The sequence below is a fragment of the Capra hircus genome, chromosome 18 (genome assembly GCF_001704415.2).
Source record: "Capra hircus breed San Clemente chromosome 18, ASM170441v1, whole genome shotgun sequence".
Taxonomy (NCBI): domain Eukaryota; kingdom Metazoa; phylum Chordata; class Mammalia; order Artiodactyla; family Bovidae; genus Capra; species Capra hircus.
Window position 1 is genome coordinate 15,321,321 of NC_030825.1, and position 20,046 is coordinate 15,341,366.

Sequence of the window (20,046 nt, forward strand, 5' to 3'; positions counted from 1 at the left end):
GCGGCCCGCAGGTGCCTGGAGGGTCAGGTTATTAGCATAGCGCGCCGCCTCGGCCAACCAGCGCGCGGCGCGGCAGGGCCGGGGCGGAGGCGGGGGCGGGGCCGCGGGCCACGCCCAGGACAGGTGCGCGGGCCGCGGGGGAGGGAGCGCGTGGCTGCGTGTCCAGCCCACGGGACTTCCCTGGCGCGCGCCATGAGTCATGCCGACCCCGAGACCTGGCGCGCCCACTCGCCGTGGACTGAAGGGCGGAGGTCAGGGCTGGGCAAAAGCCGAGCTGGGCTCAGTCCACCCTGTGGTTCGAGCTTAAACAGAGTCTAGCTTCAGAGAACCTGCTCCAGCCAGTTACAAGCCCGCTCCGCCTCCTGCGCAAACCCGCAAAGGTAGGTTTGATGAGCGCCAGCCCTGAACTCCAGAGCTGACCCTGCTGACCCGCTAGAGTGGTGACCAGGGGCTCGACCGGCCTCGGGGAGAGCGGCCCTCTCCCAGTGGGAGGGGACCCAAAAGAGACAGTACTTTGGCAGTTGGCTCCAGAAAGCTCATTTGGTGGGAGAAAGGACACCACCTGACATTCCGGAGTTCCGAGGGTTCAGACAGGCAGTTGTGGGAAGTGGAGTGAGAGGGCAGTGCCTGCACCCGCTGCCGCAGCCTAGTCTGTGAGACCCAGACAGCCTCAACTTCTGTGTCTTTTGGAGTTTTCAGTGCCACCAAAAGATGGCCATGCCTGCATGTCTGGTACCTTCTGATGTGGACATTTTATGAGTTCAAGGGTCCCTCTCTGGCAGGGGTGGAGGAACACACTGCCAGGCCCCTGAGAACCGCTAGGCCCTTCCCTGGCTGTGCAGCAGGCTTGCCTTGAGAGGCGCAGGCACCATGTGCAGCCGAGTGCTTTGCCAGCCAGGAGCCTGGGGGTGAGTGGAGGTGGTGAAGAGCCCACCGAGGAGCCTCAGAGAGACGTGGGGAGGGAGGCCTGAGTCACGCCGGGTCTTGTATGCCTTCAGTTTTGCAGAAAAGAAAATGCTGAAGTAGGCAGCAGAGGGACCGGGACCGGGCCGGCACTTCCAGCCTCATTCAGGGTGTCTGTTGCTTGGTTGAACAGACAGGTGGGGCACAGATGGGAGAAGATGCCTGTCTCTCCCATCACCTGGCTTACCACCGGTTGCCACTCACATGCATTTCGGAGAACATGTGGCTGCCTTCTGCTTGTGTGTTTCTCCTGTGGCCTCAAGCTTTCCATGTGTACCTTCCCTTCCTTTTCGTCTTCCCAGACGTAGATAACACTTGCAGATCCCCGAGCCAGCCCTGCACTCACACTGTCCTTCCTTGCCCAGTAAACCACTGTGTGGCCGCCCCAGGTTGACCTTGGTCTCCAGAGGGACTGGCACACTCCCATGGAGAACCAGCTGATCTCACCCAGGAAACACCCCAGGGATTTTGAGGACCCTAGATCACCTCTGGGGTGGGGTGCTCCTTTCCGAGGGCTGCCATGAGCAGTGACCCAAAGGGAAGTTTGAGGTCCCTGCGTACTGCTCAGAACTGCCCTCCTGTGGTCACACAGACTCCCTGTTCGGCTATGACTCACAGAGTTGTGTCTGGGCCAGGCTGGAGTAGGACTCACAGAGGAAAACCCACGTGAGCAGGAAAACCCCTGCTCACACCCGTGCAGCCCTGGGAGGTCGGTGGCAGTGCCCCCTCACCCTGCTCTGTGTCGTCTGTCTTCAGTATGACTACCTTGCCTTGCAGCTAGGCCCCATGCTGCGCTGTCAGAAGCCCACTCCCCCTGGCCTCCTGGAATGGTGCTCCCCGTCAGAGCAGGACCTGCAGGGACCCCAGGGTCTGCCCTTGACACTTGGTGATGTCTGCTTGTGGCCACACGCCCGCTTGCCTCTATCAGACACTGAGCCAGCAGAGCCCAGGTAAGATTGTTACAGTTCCTCCTACACTGGTGTTCTCTTTCTTTTACAGGTATGTTTTGTTCTTTTCTGTGCTTTACAATGTGGTTCTGGGCTTGTGCACCTGTATTCTGTTAAGCCTGGATTTAAAGCCCATCCCTGTTAGATGCAGCCAAGGGCTGGAGAGGTGGGATGCTCTCGCCCTCCCCCACAGCGCCTGGGCGAGGTTGGGTCTGTGGTTGGGGGTTAGCAGTACCTGTCAGATTAGATGGAAAAGTGTCAGGTGTGGTCCAGGCATGCCTGTCCCCGGGGACACCTGGGTGAAGGGACCTGGCCCCGCAGTGGGCCTGGCTCTGGGGCTCAGAATGGCACTCAGAACCTGGCCTTGCAGCTGGGGCTCGGCTATCCCAGGACTCGGGGCACTTGCCCTGGTGGCGTGGCCCCTGTGTCGGTGTGTGGTGTATTTGTCATGAGGGCGTGGCTGTGACAGCCTGCCTTGGAGCATCCTCGTGGCCTGCCAAAGTCACGGACCCAGTGCTCTGGCTCAGGCTGGTGGCCAGCGTGTGTGTGGTCACCCCCAGAAGGGGCTCACAGCTGCTGACAGCTGCAGGACCCCTCTAGAGGGCTGGTTCTTAAATGGGGGGAGGGGCTCACATGCTGCGTGACACGGGGTTTCTGGGAGGGGACCCTGGCCTTCACCCACAGCTGTGACCCCCAGCGGGTGTGTCACCAGGCACTGAGCCTCGCAGGTGATGCGGGGCTGAGGAGGGCTGCACACGTGTGCATGCAGTGCTCGGGTGTGTGCAGGCCTGCACTCTGGCGTGCACACGAGTGATGCTGCAGGAGCTGTGCCGGGTGTCACTGCGGTCGGGCTTCTGCAGGTGGGCCGGGGTTTGCAGGGGAGTGTCTGCTGGTGCACAGCCGAATTCCCAACTCTGGGCCCCACGGCACCCTCTTAGAGCCCCTTCCCCGTCTGGGCCCTCGTTCCCGGCGGCTTGTGGGAGAGGCCTGAGGGCCACGGGGCGCGGCTCTCTTCTCTGTGATTGTGAGGGCTGCTCCTCCTGGTGGGGTCCCAGCCCTGGCAGCTGGCTGGGCCAGAGAACAGGGCTCAGCATGGGTTCTGGGTGCGAAAGCTTGCTGCCGGCTGGTGCTGATCACACGCTGCTGGGGATGTGTTCTCAGGCCCACCGTGTGGAGGTGTCTTTGGGCCTGTCAGTCTGCGCTGCCTTATCGTGAGGGAGTTCAAGGCTCCTTCCAGGGAGTATGTTTCGTGGGCAGACGCACGGTGCTCAGGTATGTCAGAGAGTCTAGAAGGAGGCGCTGCAGCCTGGGCGTCACCCCCGGGGACTGCCAGCCTGCGGTGGCCAGGAGCCCTTGGTCGTGTCCTGACATGGTGGGTGCTGAGGTCTCTACAGGGCGAGACTCGGGGACAGACACCCGGGTGTTGCCTCCTCGAGGGCACTGTGAGGTCAGGACCTGTGGCTGACCAGCCTGGCTGTGTCCAGGAGGGGAGAACGTAGTTGCCGCCAGCCCTGCTCCCAGGGCTGGAGGCTGAACTGGGGCTGGGACATGGGCCCAATGACCCCAGAACCACACGTGTCCTGGATACAACGTGCTGGCAGCTCTGGGGTGGTGGGGGGGAGGAAGCGAAGGTCCTAGATGGGGGCAGGGTGGCCAGCCCCGGGGGGTCAGGATTGACGACTGCCGGGGGCAGGGGAGGGTCGTGGCGGAGTGAGGCGCTAGGCTGGTGGGGGGAGGACACGGGGCAGCGTCTGCACCTGGCTTCTGGAGCTGGGTGGTCCTTGCGCTGCCCCCGCTGGCTCCAGGCCCCGGGGGACTGGCCAGGGCCACCTTGAGGCTCCCCTGCTGCGCACGGGGGCCTGAATCCCAGCCCCTCAGCCTCCTGCAGGAGGGGCACTTCAGCCACACGCTTCCTTTCCCGCCAGCCCCGGGGAAGCTGAGGCTGGGCCTGGGTGGCCCTGGGATCACGTCACGGCCTCATCTGGAAGGCAGCAGGAAGGACAGGCTGGCAGGTGGCGTCTGTGGCCAGTGGGGTCAGAGGGTGGTCGGTTGGGGGCGGGGTGCTGGTGGCTCCTGAGGAAGGCTTTCTATAGGCTGGCTGTGCCCCAGGCAGGACAGTCCTCTCATGGACGCCTCTGCTTGTCTGCCCTGCCACGGTCAGCGGGAGCCTCACCTTCTCCTGAGGGGCAGGGTCCAGGGCACAGCTAGGGGAGGCAGGCAGGGACAGCTCGGCAGCGCACCAGGACCCTGACCACACGGGGTGCTCATCGTGTTTTAAAGGCCCGTGGTGACTTGGAAACAGCAGGGGGGTCCTGGTATTTATGTTGGTCTGAGACCACTGTCCCTGGATGGATGTCTGAGAGGAGGGCTGGCTCCTGGGCTGCAGTGAGGGCGCATGCTGAGGGCACAGCCTGGCAGGCTGCCTGGGGAGGCTGTGGGAGTCTCAAAGGTGGAACTCCTTGGGGAAGGACACACGACCGCAGGCCTGCAGCAGAGGACGGCCTCCTGACCCCACTCCAGCCCTCTGCTGTTAATATTTGCTGAAAGAAATGCACTGGTCAGGCCGCTTGAGATGCTTTGAAATGTTTTATTTAAATTTTTTTTTTTAAGACAGCAATAATTTACGCCAGGAACCAAACGAAGGTGCCAGTGAGCATTTTCTGGCCTGACCAGCCACTGCCCCGGCCCCTGCCTTCTGCCACCCTTGGGGGTGGCCCTGCCTGGGCCAGGAGGCTGTCAGCTTCAGAACAGTGACAGCGGGGCTGAGGCCAGGACCCAGGCGGGAGGCCAGGAGCAGACCCGGCTGCCTCCACAAGTGGCCAGACACTGGGATTTCTTCTGGCTGATCACAGGGGGCCTGGGGAAAGGCGAGGTGGCCTGGGGATGTGGTCACCTTGGTCCCCACACACAGCCATTGTCCTGTCTCTCCCTTCCTTCCCCCACCTATCCCACAACCGTTCATTTTTGATTTTTTTTAAAAAATATAATTTTGTAAATGTTCCATAAAAATACTATTGTTCCTAGTCAAACACAGATATTGCAATATGAAGGGTAACTGCTTTGTCTTTGCTCTAGAAAACGTGAAAAGGTCATCACACCGGATAACATAGAAAAGTGCGGAACCTCTAGGTATCACAAAAGCCAGTACCGAGCGCGCGAGGGGGAAGCGTTGCTAGGTGCTGGGCCGGGCCCCTGCGCATCCCTGCTGGGTGGCGGGGCCTGAAGGGTCCTCTCTGCAGGGAGGACAGCATGGCTTTGAGACACGGACAGGGGCCGCACTCGCCGCCCCGCGAGGCCACGTGCTCAGCCCGAGCACCGAGGAGCCAGCGGCGCTCAGCAGGAGCGCAGGTGGTGGGGACGCGGCCTCTCCTCTGGCAGCGATGAGGTTCTGCCCAGCCCTCGAGGCGCCTTCCCAGGCGGGTCTGGGCACAGGAGCTGGCGGGCTCTGTCCTTGGAGGCGGGAAGGCTCAGCCGGTGGTGGCACTGTCAGTTCTCGGAGAGAGACAGGGCCAGGGCGGCCTGGAAGGCGGCCTCCTCGTCGATGCTGTAGTCCTGGAAGACGGGGCGGAGCTGGGCGGGGCGCCGTGGCCTCTCAGGGCCACCCCCGCTCGCCACCCCAGCAGACCGGCGTGCAGCCCCCCGCCCTGCCGCTGTTCAGCCTCACAGTCATGGGTCCTGGGCACCTCGTGGCAACTAGTGGGGGATGGTCTGGCTGCCCTGAGGACACCGCGCCCAGTGACGGAGGGCTGGACAGACTGTGTGCGGTGGCTGTGAGGAATAAGAGCTGTCCTTCCCCCCCCAGATTCAAGGACGGTGGAGTGGGGGAAGCCAGCACTCCTGTGTTTCTACCATCAGGACCAGGTGCGGGCGGAGCGGAGGCGGGAGCCTACAAGGCCGGGTGCCTGCAGGCTGGCAGGGGACGGGAAGAGCAGGCCTGGGGGTGCACCAGGAGGCGAGCGTCTGCAGGCGGGATGTGGCTCTTTCCCAGTGGGCACTGGAGGGGCCCGTCCCCAAGGAAGGTCTGTCCCCAGGCCTCAGTGCAAAACCGGGGAGACGGTACCCCTGCGATGGCACCTCCCCTAGAGGCACCCCGAGTGAGGAGAGCTGGTTGGCCCATGGGTGAGGGGCCCACTGCACAGCCCAGACCCCTGGGCCTCTGGTGGCCTGCAAACCCGCCCACCACCAGCACCGGCGGCGGGGCGGGGCCAGGCGGGTCACCCACCACGAAAGTGTCGTAGGAGAACTTGTGCCTGTGGAGCAGGTGCTGCAGGAAGTTGGCGCTCTTGTAGCTGGGATCGCCCCAGGGCATGGCCGAGCAGATGGGGCACACCTGGGACAGAGAGGGGGCGGTGAGCCCACGGGGCCTGGGAGGCCGTGCGCGTGGGGAGCAGGGTCCCGGGGGTGGGCAGGCTCACCACGCGGTTGGGGTCGCTGCGGTGGTTGTCCACGCAGTGCTTCACCAGCTCCTGCTGGTCCAGGTTGCGGGCGCCACAGTAAGGGCAAGCGAAGGTGGACCTGTTGGGGACGGCGCTGGGGCAGGGGCGGGGGGTGAGTGGCGCTGCCCCCCTTCCTACGGCTCAGCCGGCTCGCCCTCCCCGCACTGTGGGCCCTGCTGTCGTGGAGCCTCTGCCCTCTGCACATTCCACCAGGACCTCCCAGTCTCTCCTTCCTCGACGTGGCTGCCCGCCCAGAGTGGTGTCTGTCTGGCCCCAGCCTAAGGACTGTGCTCCCACTGAGGGGTGACAGGTGGGCCGGGCCGGGCCCTCCTGGGTCCCCACCTGCAGGGGTTGAGGCCCTTCGCAGCTCCTCAGGGTGGAGCCACACTGCCCACACTGCCCACCCTGTGACGCAGGCCAGAAACTGCCCCAGAGGATGACCTGCGTGGGGCCTACCTGGGGATGGGCTGGGACGTGGGCACCACAGGGACAAACTTGGGACAGTTGGCCATCTGCTCCTGGACCTTCACGCAGGAGGACACATGCACTCTCATCTTGGCCAGCGTCACCTGGGAAGACAGAGGGCAGGGTCAGGGGATGGGGGCTGAGCCCCTGGCTCCTGACACCCCGGCCAGCACCCTGGCTGGAGAAGGAGGCTGATGCACCCAGGGCTGCAGAGCCGTACCCAGAAGCAGGCGCTCACAGCACACACTGTGGTCATGCAGGGGGCAGGAGGGGCCCTGACGGGGCCCCTGGGGAGCTGGGGGACATGGGAGGGTTGTTTGTTTAACTGATTGATTGATTTGGCTGCTCTGGGTCTTAGTTGCCCCACTTGGGATCTTTAGCTGAGCCTTGTCGGATCTAGTTTCCTGACCAGGGGCCGAACCTGGGCCCCCTGCGTTGGGAGCGTGGAGTCTTAGCCACTGGACCACCAGGGAAGTCCCAGGGGAGGGTGTTTATTTGTGAAAAGTCACCCCTCTTAATGGGAGCCAGCAGACAAAATTCTAGGCAGTCAGATGTGCTGAGAATTCGTTACTAAGAAACAGAAAAACTAACGTGACACAGCCTTCGTGATTACCAGGTTGCCCGCTCCAGCCAGAGGCAGAACCAGCTCAACAGGGCAGGGCAGAAGCGCGCTGGCTGCCCGGGGCAGGCAGGAATGAGCAGAAGAAAGAGGCCCGGGCAGCCCTCCCAGGTGGCACAAACAGGAACCTCCAGGAGTGCCCACCCAGAGCCTGGGGTACAGAGGGTGGGCCTCCTGACACCGGCCTGGCCCTCCTCTGCCCAGGGCTGGGGACACTGCGTGAGGCCTGCCGCGTGGAAAGAACCATGACACAGACCGAGCTAGGGCACCTCACTCTGCTCTTGGGCTGGGAGGGAGGGGCACGCGAGCCCGAAAGAGGCCCCTGGACATTCAGACCTTTGACCCTGGAGACAGAGCAACCAGGGCCGCTTCCTACTGTGATAACTCAGGAGAGTTAACCCGTTAACCTGAGCAATGGCAGAATCTGAAAACCTCACTGCATGTTCTGCTTCCAGGCTGGGTCCCTTGAGAGGTGGTGTGCCTGCCTGCAGGAACAGCAGGTGTTGGGCGGGCTGGGGGGCTCAGGTGCTGGAGGGACAGTGGGCCTGGGCCTGCCTCAGTCACCACCTGCAGCGCGAGGGTCACTGGAGTGTTAGGCTGTGTCTAGGGTGGGCTCAGCTCAGCCCCCGTCCCTGCATCGGCCACAGCCCAGAGACTGGGCCACGCTCAGGAAGTGAGCGGAATGGCAGGTTGCTCAACAGGACTGGGGGGTGGCCTGCGCCTGGTTCCCTGATGCACCCTCCAGGAGCCCAGCCAGTACCTTCTTACTGCAGCCTCGGCAGGGTGCCTTGTAGGACGCGAGCTGCTTCTCCACGTGGGCAGCCTTGTCCACCTTCTTGGGGTCAAAGGGCAGGCGGCACAGCGGGCACAGAGGGGACGGCACCTGCAGGCAGGGCTGGAGGCACTCCCCACAGAACCTGCAGGGGGGACATGGGCCTGAGGGCTGTGAGCCCCTACGTCAGCAGGTGCTTCTGTGCGGGGCCTGCGGGTGGGGTGGGCACTGTCTGGCTGAAAGATGACCCTGTCCCTGCCCCATCATGGGCTCCTGAGCTGCAGCCGTGACCCCCTGTCCTGTGCTGGCCCCTAGACTTTGTCCCAGCAAGAGCGCTGGTTGTGGGAGGGCCAGGGCCCACCCTGCCCATCTCACTGCCACGGGTGACGACAACACCTCGGTGGCTCCAGGACAGCGTGGGAGACCCAGGAGGCCCTCCACCCACTAAGTCTGAGGGTAAAATCACTAACCCCCAGTGCTGAGAGGAAACCACAGGGCCCCAGAGCCCAGCACTCACTAGAAGGAGCAGGGCCAAGGCTGGCCAGGGAGCGTCACCAGTCTTGGGACATGCCCTGTCCCTAGGCAAGCAGGCCTCGGGCCCGGCCTGAGCAGAGGCAGGGTGGCAGAGGGGCTGTGCCCAGGTGCTCAGGCTCCTCTCGGCTCTGACCTCTTATCCATGTCTCTGGAGGTGCTGTGTCCTGCACCCTCAGGTGCTTGGCCACAGCAGTTCGTGTTCACAACCAGCTCTGTGCTGCGGAAGAGCACACGCCGCAGGTCACACATTCTCAGCTGGGGCACAAGAGGGACCGAGAGCCTGATCTCAGGACCAGCTTGGTCTGGCCTTGTAGGAAGTGCCAAGGGGTCTGCTCAGCAGAGACTGGAGCCTCGTCCACAGCCCACAGGCTCAGCCCTGTGAGAAAGGGGGCTGCGGGCATTTCTGGGGGCACAGATGGCCCAGCAGAGTGCAGGGTCCCCATCCTTCCGCCTCAGACTTTCACCTCTTCTCAGGAAGAGGCACCTGAGGCGATCCAGAGGCCCTTCTCCTGCATGCTGGCTCCCATGCAGCCACCTGTGTGATTTCAGTGAGGGATGTGTCCCCTGAGCCACAAGGAGATGGAGGAAGCTTGCAGAGTGCCAGGCTGAGGGTGTACTCAGGACAAACGGGCCTTGGGTCAGGAGAGGGGCGCCTGGTGGGGAGGGGAGGCAGGGAAGCTGCGGTTCCAGAAGGAGGACGAGCCCTGCCTGACCCGCCCACCACACTGCCAGCTCCTGTCTTACTCCCTAAGGAGCCGGGGGCAGAATGAGGTGCAGCATGGCCCCTGCCCTTGCAGGTGCACGGAGGCCTGTGGCCCGTCAGCTGGCTGGAGCCTCTTCTGCGTGGACCCATCACTCCAGTGCTGTCCCCACTGGTCACCCCTGCACAGACCAGGGGAGCTGCCTGGGACCCAAGCCTCTCAGGCCACTGAGCCTGTGGACAGAGGCCTTGCGAACTCAGCAGAGAAGCCCGCGCCAGGCTGGTAAATGCTCGGCAGTTCCGGGTGTTTGCAGGCACTGGCCCACGGGTGCTGGGGGCTGTGGCCACAGGAGGTGCCTCAGTGACAGGGGTGAGAGGCCGGCTTGGCCCAGCAGCCTGAGCTCCAGCCTTGGCTTTGCTGAACACCTGGGGATTGCCCTTGGCTGCCCCGATCTCCTTTTCCTTGTGCTGGAAGAGTAACAGCACCTATCTCCCAGGCCTCTGCAAGCAGGGAGGACTCAGAAAATGTCTATTACCAACATTCCCTCCGCATCTCCTTATGCATGAGTGTGCCAGTGTTTCTACAACTTCTGTTCGTTAACAGACTGCACGTGGGGACGCTTAGGCGGGAGACAGTGTGATGGCACTGACCAGAGAGGGCGGATGGACAGAAGAGGCACAGTGGCTGGGGGCAGCCCAGGCAGAACTTGGCCCAAATACACGGCACTAGGGGAGGCCTTGTCAGAGTGTCAGGAGCAGCCAGGTGGTTTCTGGTTCCAGGTGCAGCTTACTGCCCAGGGCATCCCCTGAGCGTGGCAGATGACTGGCTTCCTCTGGGGACTTCCTGGGAGCGCTTCCACCGTCTCCACCAAGGAGCCCCCTTGCCTCTGGGCTCCTGCTGGAAAGCCCTCCCTGTGACCTGTCCCCTTCTGTCGGGTGCTGGAGCAGGAGTCCAGGCCCAGGCAGGGCTGCTGTCACCTCCAGAAAACCTATTTTGTGAAGGAAACTGCTTAGTCAGGTAGCTGTGGAGTGAGGCAGATAACCAGACCACCAGCAGACTTTTTAAAAGGAAAGGGGTGTCTTTAAATCTTTCGTGTTCGTTTGTGCTGTGGCTAAGTCGCTTCAGTCGTGTCCGACTCTGTGTGACCCCATAGACGGCAGCCCACCAGGCTCCTCTGTCCATGGGATTTTCCAGGCAAGAACACTGGAGTGGGTTGCCATTTCCTTCTCCAATGCATGAAAGTGAAGTCGCTCAGTCGTGTCCAACTCTTTGAAACCCCATGGACTGCAGCCCACCAGGCTCCTCCGTCCATGGGATTTTCCAGGCCAGAGTACTGGAGTGGGGTGCCATTGCCTTCTCCTGTTTGTTTGCACACACGCCTTCAAAACATCGGAAAAGAAAACTTATAGAAAGTAGGCAGCAGAGATAACCAGCCAGGAGATTTACATCAGCAGTAGGGTCAGGAAGAAAATATCTCCAAGGCAGAAGCTGAAGAAGAGGCTGCTGCAGGACCAGCCTCAGAAACAGGAGCAGAGGGGTCTGATTCTGCCAAGAAAAGTGTGGGGAGAGGTTATAAAAGAATATGCTATCACAGCAGTTTGTGTAGTTCTGTATTCTAAAAAGATTTATTTGGGAAAAAAGGCTTGTGTCTAGGGCTCGGTGAGTGTTGATAGAAATCCTAAGCCCAGGAAAGGCTTTCTAAAATTGGGCCCCAAGACAGGCTCTGCAGCTCTCTCAATGATTGGCTGGAAGAAGCTGAACACACTGTGACAACACCCACTGGTGCGTGTTGACGAGAGAGGTGCTGTTCAAAGGCTGCCCTGCCAAAATGTCACAGACAGCATGAAAAAGTGAGGCCAGCGCCTTCAGGACTAGTCAGCAGCGCTTTCCCAGGGTGCGCAGGTGGGTGTCTGTGCTGCCTGCACTGTGTGTGCCTGAAGGCGCTCCGACTCCTGACACTCCTGCAGCCTGAGGATACACAGCACACACCTAGCAGTTCCAGTTCCCTCTTTGCGTCAAGAACCTCCTAGGCCAGCTGCCTTTGCAAAATGTTCTGGGGCCTCCTACTATCCTGGGTGCACCTCGGCCCCACCTCCTCAGCAACTCTGTGGGCAGCTAAGCCCTCCTGTCCCCTCTCCCACCCTGCTAATTTCACTCAAGAGCTGTGTTATTCAGCCTTCTGGAGAGTTGGAGACCATACACTCTGATCTCAGCCCCTTCCAACCAGGCTGGCAGCTCCCAGAAGACATGAGTGCAGCTCTCTGCTGGGAGAAGAGCCACATCCTCAGGTTTGTGTTCCTGAAACAACTGGCCCAGGAGCAGCTTGAAACCCTAGCAAGGTGTGTGGCATCTGGTCCACCGAGGGCCAGCCTGCCTGGCTGCTCAGTGACCCATGGTGACCCAAGTTCTCCATCAAAACAAAACAGCACCAGACTCCAAGAAAGCCTTTGTTCAAACTTTAGGGAACTCCTCTCCTCTGCAGTCACGACAAGCTGACAGCGGATCCAAAAAATAGTTGACAGCAAAAGCCACAAAGCATTTATTTACAATTGCCCACCCCAGTCTCCACTAGACCAGATGGAAGGCGACCGGCACAGAGGTCGCGCCCGGCACAGAGGTCGCGCCCGCTGCCCTTTGAGTTCCCAGGGAGGCCCGCCGAGGCCGTCAGCGGCTCCTGGCACACGAGACCGGGCAGAGCTGCAGGTCGGCCCTGTCTGCCGACCGGGTGATCGGGGTCGAGCGCCCGGGGCGAGCGGGCAGGACGCTGGGCTGAGGCGGATGGACGTACCCAGAGGGCAGAAACGGCGCTGCGCGTGGAGCCCCTCGCCCCCCAAGTCCTCGCGTGCTGGGACTGCGCTGGGGTGGCCTCAGACCTCCCCGGGGCGGCGCCCGACCCCGCGGCCTCCCGGAGGCCAGCGCACTCACGTGTGGCCGCAGCTGCCGATGGCCACGGGCCGGTGGTAGACTTCCAGGCAGATGGGGCAGCTGTACTGCGCCTCCAGGGCGCTGTCGCCGCCAGCGGGCCCGCCCGGCGGCTGTCGCTGCTGAGCCGAGCCCACCAGGCTGCGGAACATCGCCATCCCGGGGCCCGGCCCGCCGCCGCCGCCGCCGCTGCCGCCGCCGCCGCCGCCGCCCCTGTCCCGGCTCGGCCTGCGCGTCACGGCCGCGCCGGCGCCAAGTTGACGTCACAAGGAGCGCCCGCCCCCGGTTCGAGCGTCACGGCTGCGCCGGCGTCGTGTTGACGTCATAGGGAGCGGCCGCCCCTCGCGCTGGCGCGTAGGTGACGTATCAGAATGCGCCCCGCCTCTGCCGTCGAAGCTGTCTGCTAAGCGACACGGCGCAGCCATGTGCGAGATGTCTGAGGAGTACCGGGAGTCCGCCCCCAAGGGGTCACCGCCGCCACGGCTTGGGTAAAAGTTGGGCAGCTGCACCCGCCGCTTCCTTTCCGATCCTCCAGCAGGGGGCGAGCCCTGCCCCGAGGGCCAGCCCGTACGCGCTTTGCGCTCAGTCTCGGGGGCCACGTTCCGGGAAGCCCTCAGACTGCCCAGGGCGGGTCCTGGGAGTCCAGGAATCTCTGGTGTGGGGTGGACCTCGCTCCTCAGCATCCGGGGAGTGCCTGGCAAGCCCGTGGTGAACACTTGGCGCGCTCGCACCTCTAATTTTTGTAGCCAGTGGAATTGTTCCGCCTCTGACCAAGCTGTCCTTACTTGGCGAGGAAAGTCGACCTGCAGGCCGCTTCTGCACTCTGGTTCCAGTTCTCCCCTCCAGCGTCTCCCAGAACTAGCTGTCTCTCTTCTCGTGCCAGCCCTGAGACAGAGCTAACTGAGCTGGCTTTGAAGAACTGAAATCCCCTTAGGGCTCTGGTATTTCCTCAGAGGGGTAGTCTGGAGAAGATACAAGGTCCGGTCTGTGAGGTGCAGGCTCCTTCCTCTCCCTCCCCAGCCCCACCATGGCCTCTCTGGTACAACAGCTTGGGATGAGAAACCGGCTGCCGCCTCCCGGAAGCCCCTGAGCGCATGTAATCAGTGTCCTGGTCTCTCTTCTCCCAATGCCTCAGAACCCGGGACAGAAGTGTGTGAAGTGCAAGGAAGGCCTGCCTGTGGTGGTGATCCGGGCTGGAGACGCCTTCTGCAGGTGAGGCCTGGAGGTGGGAGGTGACCCGGCACACACAGTCTCAGTAACCAGGACTGCCTCCATTTCTGCGGCTTTATTTCTTTCTTTTGAAAGCACTTTACTCCTAATGTCCAGGGGTGGGTGAGTGTGTGTGTATGGCTATGGATGTCGGTTCTTGTGTGAGTGCCGTTCTCCCATCATCCAGGCATGCATTAGGTGGCAGGAAGGTCCGGGTGGCACTTACAGAGAGAGTTGGGAGCGAAGGTGAAGAAGAGTGTGGTGCAGGCGAGAAGAGCTCCTCAGGGCAGCTGGAACATATTCAGGGGCAGCTTTCCTCAACTAAGACCTGATGGAGCCAAATAAACAAAAAAATCTCCAAAGATGCCCCCACAGCTGGGAGGTCAGAACCCCCCCTTTCATCCCTCTCTCCCCGAGCTGTGGGGGCATCTTTGGAGATTTTTTATTTATTTGGCTCCATCAGGTCTTAGTTGAGGCATGTGGGATCTAGTTTCTTGACCAGGGATGGACCCCAGGCCCCTGCACTGGGAGCACAGACTCTTAGCCACTGGACCACCAGGGGCAATCTGCGGGGGGACCTCTGGACAGGAGCAGGGGCTGCTCCCAGCGAGGCCTAGCATGCTCCGTCTGATCTGAAGCTGTCTGTGGCCCTGTCACATGGCCGTGAGTCATAACTTTCAGTGTCTGGTCATGTTCACAGGGTCCATAGGTCCACAGGGGTCAGGCTCGTCACCTGCTTTATGAAATTCAGGTGATGTGATGTGCATGGCAAACATGCTGAATTATTTGACCAGCTCACATTTTTTAATTGGTCTCCCGAAGTATCAGACTCTACTTACTAAGTTTCTGAAAAAGAAGCCAAAGGGATGGAATAAGTTGTTTTCTCCCAAACTTTCTCACAGTTGCCCATTTTTGCAGGGCCGAGTAGATTTGCTGTGTGCTGTCAGGAAATACGTTTTAGATATGAAAGTCACTGCTTTAACCACATAAGAGCCTCTTGGAGATGCTGCTTGGAGAACTCTCCGATGAGGAGGAGAGAGGCCACAGCGACTCCTTCTGGGCCCAGGGCTCCCCTCCCCTGCTTGCTTAGTCTGGAAAGAGGTGATAGGCTGATCTTCCAGGTTGCAGATTTTGGCAGTCTGGGTTTTGAGCAAGTTCCTCATTGGTAGAGAAGGTCAGCATGTAGGAAGCCCTTGCCTCACCTAACCAGAGGGAGAGCGTGGTTTCCAGGGCCTCATGGTGCTTCAGGGGGCACGGCTGTGGCAGCTGCAGGGTCCTCTCTGCCACTGTGAGCATCCGTGTCTGCCCAAGGAACCTCCCGGGTCCTGACCTTCCAGGAGCCACCCCGTGGCGGATCCCTTGGGGTCCCTGGAGCCTCAGGTGTTCTGCTGTTGAGTTACTGTCCACAAAGCCTCCACAGGGTGTTTGGTCAGCTCTTCATAAGCAGGGCCTGTTCTGTGTTGGGGACCGTTGTGACACTAGATCATCTGACCAGCAAGAAGGAAATGCTGCGGGGGCACAGCCCCAGGCTTGGCCGCTGTTTGGGGCAGCGCTGCTCCCCTCCGCTCAGATCCCTCTGCTCGGGCCCCTCTGCTCCACCTGCCTGCCTGCTGGGTTGCTGGGGAGGGAGCTTGCTTTCTCTCTGCTTCTCTCTCTTCTTTCTTCTCTTTCCTCCCTTCTTTCCTCTTCTTCCTTTCTGTGTCTTTCTCTTCCTTTTTCCTTTCTTTTCTTCCTTTTTTTTTTTTTTTTGTTTCTACCTTCACCCATCTTTGGGTGCAGCTTTTAATGTCAAGACATTGCTTTAAGGGTGGAAGTTGCTAGAAGAAAATGTAACCTGGTGGACTCTCAGGCTGTCAGCCTGTGAAGTGTTGGTGGGTGGCCTGGGCTGTGTTGCTGCAGCTCCTAGTGTCTGTGTTGCAGGGACTGTTTCAAGGCGTTGTACGTCCACAAGTTCAGGGCCATGCTGGGGAAGAACAGGCTGATCTTCCCAGGAGAGAAGGTAGGGTGTGGCACCCCCCTCGCAGGCGGCCTGTCCCAGCCGCATCGTGCCAGCCCCTCCCATGGGCGCACACCCAGACTCCTGGGGGACTCACATCCGGAGACATCCGTGGGTGGAGGGTGGGCCTTGTTGGAGGTGCAGTGCCTCCAGTGATGTTCCTTCTTCCTCAGGTGCTCTTGGCGTGGTCTGGGGGGCCTTCGTCCAGCTCCATGGTCTGGCAGGTCCTTGAGGTATGTCTCCACACCATCCTCCTGCCACGCCTAGCCAGGATCCAGTGTTGGGGGGCTAGCACCAAGGGACTCTTGCTTGGGGCTGGAGAGAAAGGTCCCCTTCCCAGCCAGGATGCTCAGGGCTCTTAGATGTGGGCACGTGGACGCTGGCCCTGGAGTGGTGTAGGGAGTGCCCAGCCATGTCCGGGTTTAGTGCCCTGTCCCTTTGCTCGAATGCAGACATGTGTTGCTGGACAGCACCAGGCACCAGGGTGGCACCAGGACAAAGCGCCCCTCGAGGCGTCCAGGGGCATTCTCCTGGTCCAGGGAGGGTGTCTGGAACAAGACAGTAAAAAAGCAAGAGCAGGTGCCCCAGGGACCTAAGGGCTCAGGGGGTCAGGGTGGCTTCCTTGAGCAGTTTAAGGTGGGGCTCGGAGGTCTCGGGGGTTGTCAGTGGAGAGACAAGGGGCAGGGGGGCTGTGCTTTGGCCCATCCACAGGCCCACTGTGGGCACTGAAGGCAGTGGGACTCCTGATAGCCCTGGGGTGCTTGGGAGGCCTTGGCCCGCGTGGCACATACCTGTACCGCTGCACGCACTCTAAGGGGTGGTGGTGTGGCCTGTGCTGGGGCTTCCTGGAGGCGGCACTTCTGCGCTTGGTTTTCTGCCCTTGCCTCCCGGGTGCCCTCAACCTGGCCAGAGGGTGTGAAACCACCCCCCTCCCCGCCCTCGCCAGGCGGTGCTCCCCCCGTGACTAGAGACGCCTTGCTGTCATGGTCTTTTCTTGCTCTGAGTGGTCTGAAGGGCTTGGCAGGGGCCTCTCAGGTGTTGCCAGGAGGCACAGACAGGCTTTGAGAGCGGGTTTTGCTTGGAGGGGGACAGAGGTACCCCAGGGAGTGCCGCTTTGAAGCGCGTTGGGCTGTGCCTCCTCCCCGTGGGCCTGCGTGGAGTCCAGCACAGCACAGGGGCACTGCTGCCCTTTCCTGGGGGCCCTCGGTCTGGAAGGAGCAGAGTCTCTACAGCAAAGTGCCCGGTGGCTTCTGACTTTGGAGCTGAGGCCCTATCACGTCCCCCCAGGGCCTGAGTCGAGATTCTGCCAAGAGGCTGCGTTTCGTGCCAGGGGTTATCTACGTTGATGGTACGTCTCCTCCTGGGCCCTAGTGTTCAGGTGGGCCTGCTGACTGCTGGCACTGTGCCCACAGGAAGTCCTCCTAGGGGCGTTTCTCTGGAGACAGTGAGCGTGTTCGGCAGACAGCACTGCTGCCATCCTAAGTCTCAGACCGTCCAGGGTTGGGCAGGAACGTCTGCTGAGTGTCCACCACGGGGTCCAGGGCACTGAGTGAGAAGGGCGAGTTCATTGCCTTAGGGGACCTGCCCTTCCGGCCTCCACCCCATGCCCAGAGAACTCACCAGCCACTCTGAAAATGCCCCCCGAGGAGACAGGTCAGCATTCAGAGACTGCTGCCCCCGGGACACAGGGCTGTTGGTCCTGACTACTGTCCGCATCTCTTTAAGCCTGACTCTCTTTTTCTGCTTGCGGGTCTCAGAGGGAGCCACCTGTGGCCAGAGCCCCGAGGACAGAGCAAAAACTCTGGCGGAGGTGAAGCTGGTCCTGCAGACCACTGGCTTCCCGTGGCACATTGTGGCCTTGGAAGAGGTGGGCAGGCTGTCCCTGTTCGAGGGCCTGGGGGTGAGCACTGGGTGCCTGAGGGGCACGAGTCTGCTTCCCCCACCTGGGGCGGGCCTCATGGCTCTGCCCTCCCACAGGTGTTCAGCCTGCCACCCTCCGTGCTGCGCTGCTCTGCCCAGGAGCCACTGGGGACGGAGAGCGCCTACAAGGCGGCCGTGGACAGCTTCCTGCAGCAGCAGCACGCACTGGGCGCCGATGGGGTGGAGCGGCAGAGCCAGCACTGCGCCCAGGACCCCCACAGCCCCGCTGGGCCACCCACGACTGCCCAGACCCAGGCAATGTCCAGGTTGTTTGACTCAGTGAAGACACTCACGGCCAAGGAGGAACTTCTGCAGACCCTGCGGTGAGTCCGCCTCGCCCTGTCCCCCGAGTTGTGGGCCTGCCTCCCTGGGCTCCTGAGACCTCCCGCCTCAATCCACAGGACCCACTTGATTCTCCATGTGGCCCGGAACCACGGCTACTCCAAGGTCATGACGGGGGACAGCTGCACCCGCCTGGCCATCAAGCTCATGACCAGCCTGGCGCTGGGGAGAGGGGCCTTCCTCGCCTGGGACACGGTGCGCCTGCAAGCTGCCCAGGGGCCACCCAGGAGGCGGGGAGAGCTTGGGACCCCCCAGCGGGCAGTAACAGCCGAGTACAGTGAGGAACACTATCCCCCTCACCGGCCCCAGGGCTTCTCAGACGAGCGACATGGCGACGTGGTGGTGGTACGGCCCATGCGTGAGCACACGCTGAAGGAGGTTGCCTTCTACAACCGCCTGTTTGCCGTGCCCTCCGTCTGCACACCGGCCCTGGACACCAAGGTGGGCAGCGTGCACGCCCCTTGCCACAGTGGAGCCCGTGTGGGGCATCCCTGCACTCCCGGAGTGGGGTTTGTGGGGGTGGGGCGAGGGGCAGGGTGGGCTCTGTCAGGGTGTCTGATTGAACAGTGGGGGCGCTCTAGAAGTGGGGCGCCTGGTTTGCTCCACAGCAGACTCTCAGGGCTAATGCTGTGAAGCCCAGGGTCCACACTTCTCTGAGGTGGGGCCCCTCCCACAGCTGCCCCCTTGTCTCATTGCTCCTAGGCACCCGAGAAGGCCAGCATCCACCGGCTGATGGAGACCTTCATCCTCAGACTGCAGGCCCAGTTCCCCTCCACAGTTAGCACCGTGTACAGGTGGGTGCGTGTAGGTACTGGTGGTGGGGGGGCACTGGCAGGGTAGAGCACCCGGCCAGCAGTGTCTTAGAGCCCTGTCCCCACCCCTAGGACAAGCGAGAAGCTGGTCAAGGCCCCCAGGGACGGCTGTGTCGCCGGCCCCCGCTGCCTGCTCTGCATGTGCACGCTGGACGTCGACACCGCTGGTCTGTCCTCACCCTGCGTGGTGCTGGGGTGGGGCACCCGTGAGTGCTCTTGGGGTTTTGCGGGCCTGGAGGTCCCCTCAGCTCCTCTTTGTTTGCAGACAGTGCCACGGCTTTTGGGGCTCAGACCTCACATCTACCCCAGATGCAGCCCCCTGTCACACAGGCCGGGGTGGCTGCCGGGCCCTGCTGCTGTGCTGGAATGGGTGGGGGCCCCGGCTGCTACAGGGGGTGAGTCTCTGCCTCGTCCTGTCGTGCCCCCCACCCCGCTGTGGTCGGCACCTTGGGGTTGCACAGTGTGGGTGCGCCCTAGGGTCCTCACTGAGGGCCAGGTCAGGTGCTCAGGCCAGCGTGCTCTGCAGGGAGGACCCCCGGGCCCAGGTCATGGAGCAGCTGTGCTACGGCTGCCGAGTGAACATGAAGGACTTGGTGAGTGGCCATCTCTCTCCTGGGTGAGGGACAGGTGGGCACTGGCCAGCCTTGTGCTATGCAGCCCCTCGCTCGTGCTGACTCTCTGTTGCAGCCCTCCTTGGAGCTCTTGCCACCCTATATCCTGTCTGAGGCCCAGATCCGCAGCCAGAGGTACTGCCTGTTCTGCTGGGGGCGGGAGCATAGGAGGGGTCCTTCTGGGTGTCGGTTCCTACCATGCGGTTCCCCAGGGCCACAGCCGAGCAGGAGGTCCAGGAGTACCTGCTGGGGGACAGCGAAGACGAGGCCAGGACTAGCGAGAGCTGAGCTCGCGGACCAGCGCCGGGGACAGGAGACCCCTGGGAGCCGGAAGGCAGGCAAGGCTGAGCAGGCAGCATGTGATTGCCCCTTTGTATAAATAAAAACGTTTTAATTAGAAAACTACAGTACGCGTGGGGGTGGGGACAACGGGAAGGGCCAGCAGTCCTGTGCCGGGGGGCCACGGCTTCCTGTGGCAGCAGCATCAGCCCGGGGCCTCGGCTCCACCCGTGGCGGCTCTATTCCTTGTCGCGCGTCCACTTGATCATGGTCTCGGGCGAGCGGTACAGGAAGATGAGCTTGGCGTAGAGCTCCTCCTCCAGCTCCAGCTCCCGCGTCTCCCGCACCAGGAAGATGTCCTGGCATAGCTTGAGGATGCGGTCCACGCACGGCAGCTCCTCAAACATGATGGAGTGCGAGATCTCGCTGAAGAAGCCGCGCACGAACTTGCCGATGACCAGCACGATGGACACGTACAGCCCCATGATGCTGGGGGCAGGTGGGTGGGCAAGTGAGCC

The 20,046-nt window shown here is 61.9% G+C and overlaps 3 protein-coding genes across 7 annotated transcripts in view; 1 reads left to right on the plus strand and 2 right to left on the minus strand.

Moving 5' to 3' along the window:
- On the plus strand, positions 152-19,986 carry CTU2 (cytosolic thiouridylase subunit 2). 3 transcript variants are annotated; one of them, XM_018061854.1, is made up of 16 exons: positions 152-380; positions 1,741-1,913; positions 13,495-13,571; positions 15,489-15,567; positions 15,738-15,797; positions 16,852-16,912; positions 17,322-17,431; positions 17,542-17,807; positions 17,886-18,021; positions 18,136-18,267; positions 18,529-18,620; positions 18,711-18,805; positions 18,904-19,033; positions 19,165-19,231; positions 19,326-19,384; positions 19,462-19,567. In XM_018061854.1, exons 4-16 carry the CDS (start codon positions 15,529-15,531, stop codon positions 19,535-19,537), a joined length of 1,323 nt encoding a protein of 440 aa, XP_017917343.1. In that variant the 5' UTR covers positions 152-380; positions 1,741-1,913; positions 13,495-13,571; positions 15,489-15,528; the 3' UTR covers positions 19,538-19,567. The 3 variants fall into 3 exon arrangements, 2 of the variants coding, with proteins under 2 accessions (XP_017917343.1, XP_017917344.1); XR_001919437.1 differs by lacking the exons at positions 152-380; positions 1,741-1,913 and adding exons at positions 12,689-12,847; positions 19,879-19,986 and having other exon boundaries at positions 19,462-19,587; XM_018061855.1 differs by lacking the exons at positions 152-380; positions 1,741-1,913; positions 13,495-13,571; positions 15,489-15,567 and having other exon boundaries at positions 15,741-15,797; positions 16,852-17,217.
- Positions 4,478-12,619, minus strand: RNF166 (ring finger protein 166). Its single transcript, XM_018061856.1, has 6 exons — positions 12,363-12,619; positions 8,191-8,347; positions 6,803-6,915; positions 6,326-6,440; positions 6,133-6,240; positions 4,478-5,462 (listed from the first exon to the last, which is right to left on the minus strand). The coding sequence occupies exons 1-6, from the start codon at positions 12,515-12,517 to the stop codon at positions 5,397-5,399; spliced, it is 714 nt and encodes a 237-aa protein (XP_017917345.1). The 5' UTR covers positions 12,518-12,619; the 3' UTR covers positions 4,478-5,396.
- PIEZO1 (piezo type mechanosensitive ion channel component 1) overlaps positions 19,624-20,046 on the minus strand; it is a 56,793-nt gene continuing 56,370 nt past the window's right edge. For all 3 annotated transcript variants that reach the window (XM_018061852.1, XM_018061851.1, XM_018061853.1), the window contains one exon: positions 19,624-20,017. In XM_018061852.1, coding sequence (XP_017917341.1) covers positions 19,768-20,017 — 250 coding nt within the window. In that variant the 3' untranslated portion in view covers positions 19,624-19,767. The remainder of the gene's footprint in view (positions 20,018-20,046) is intronic.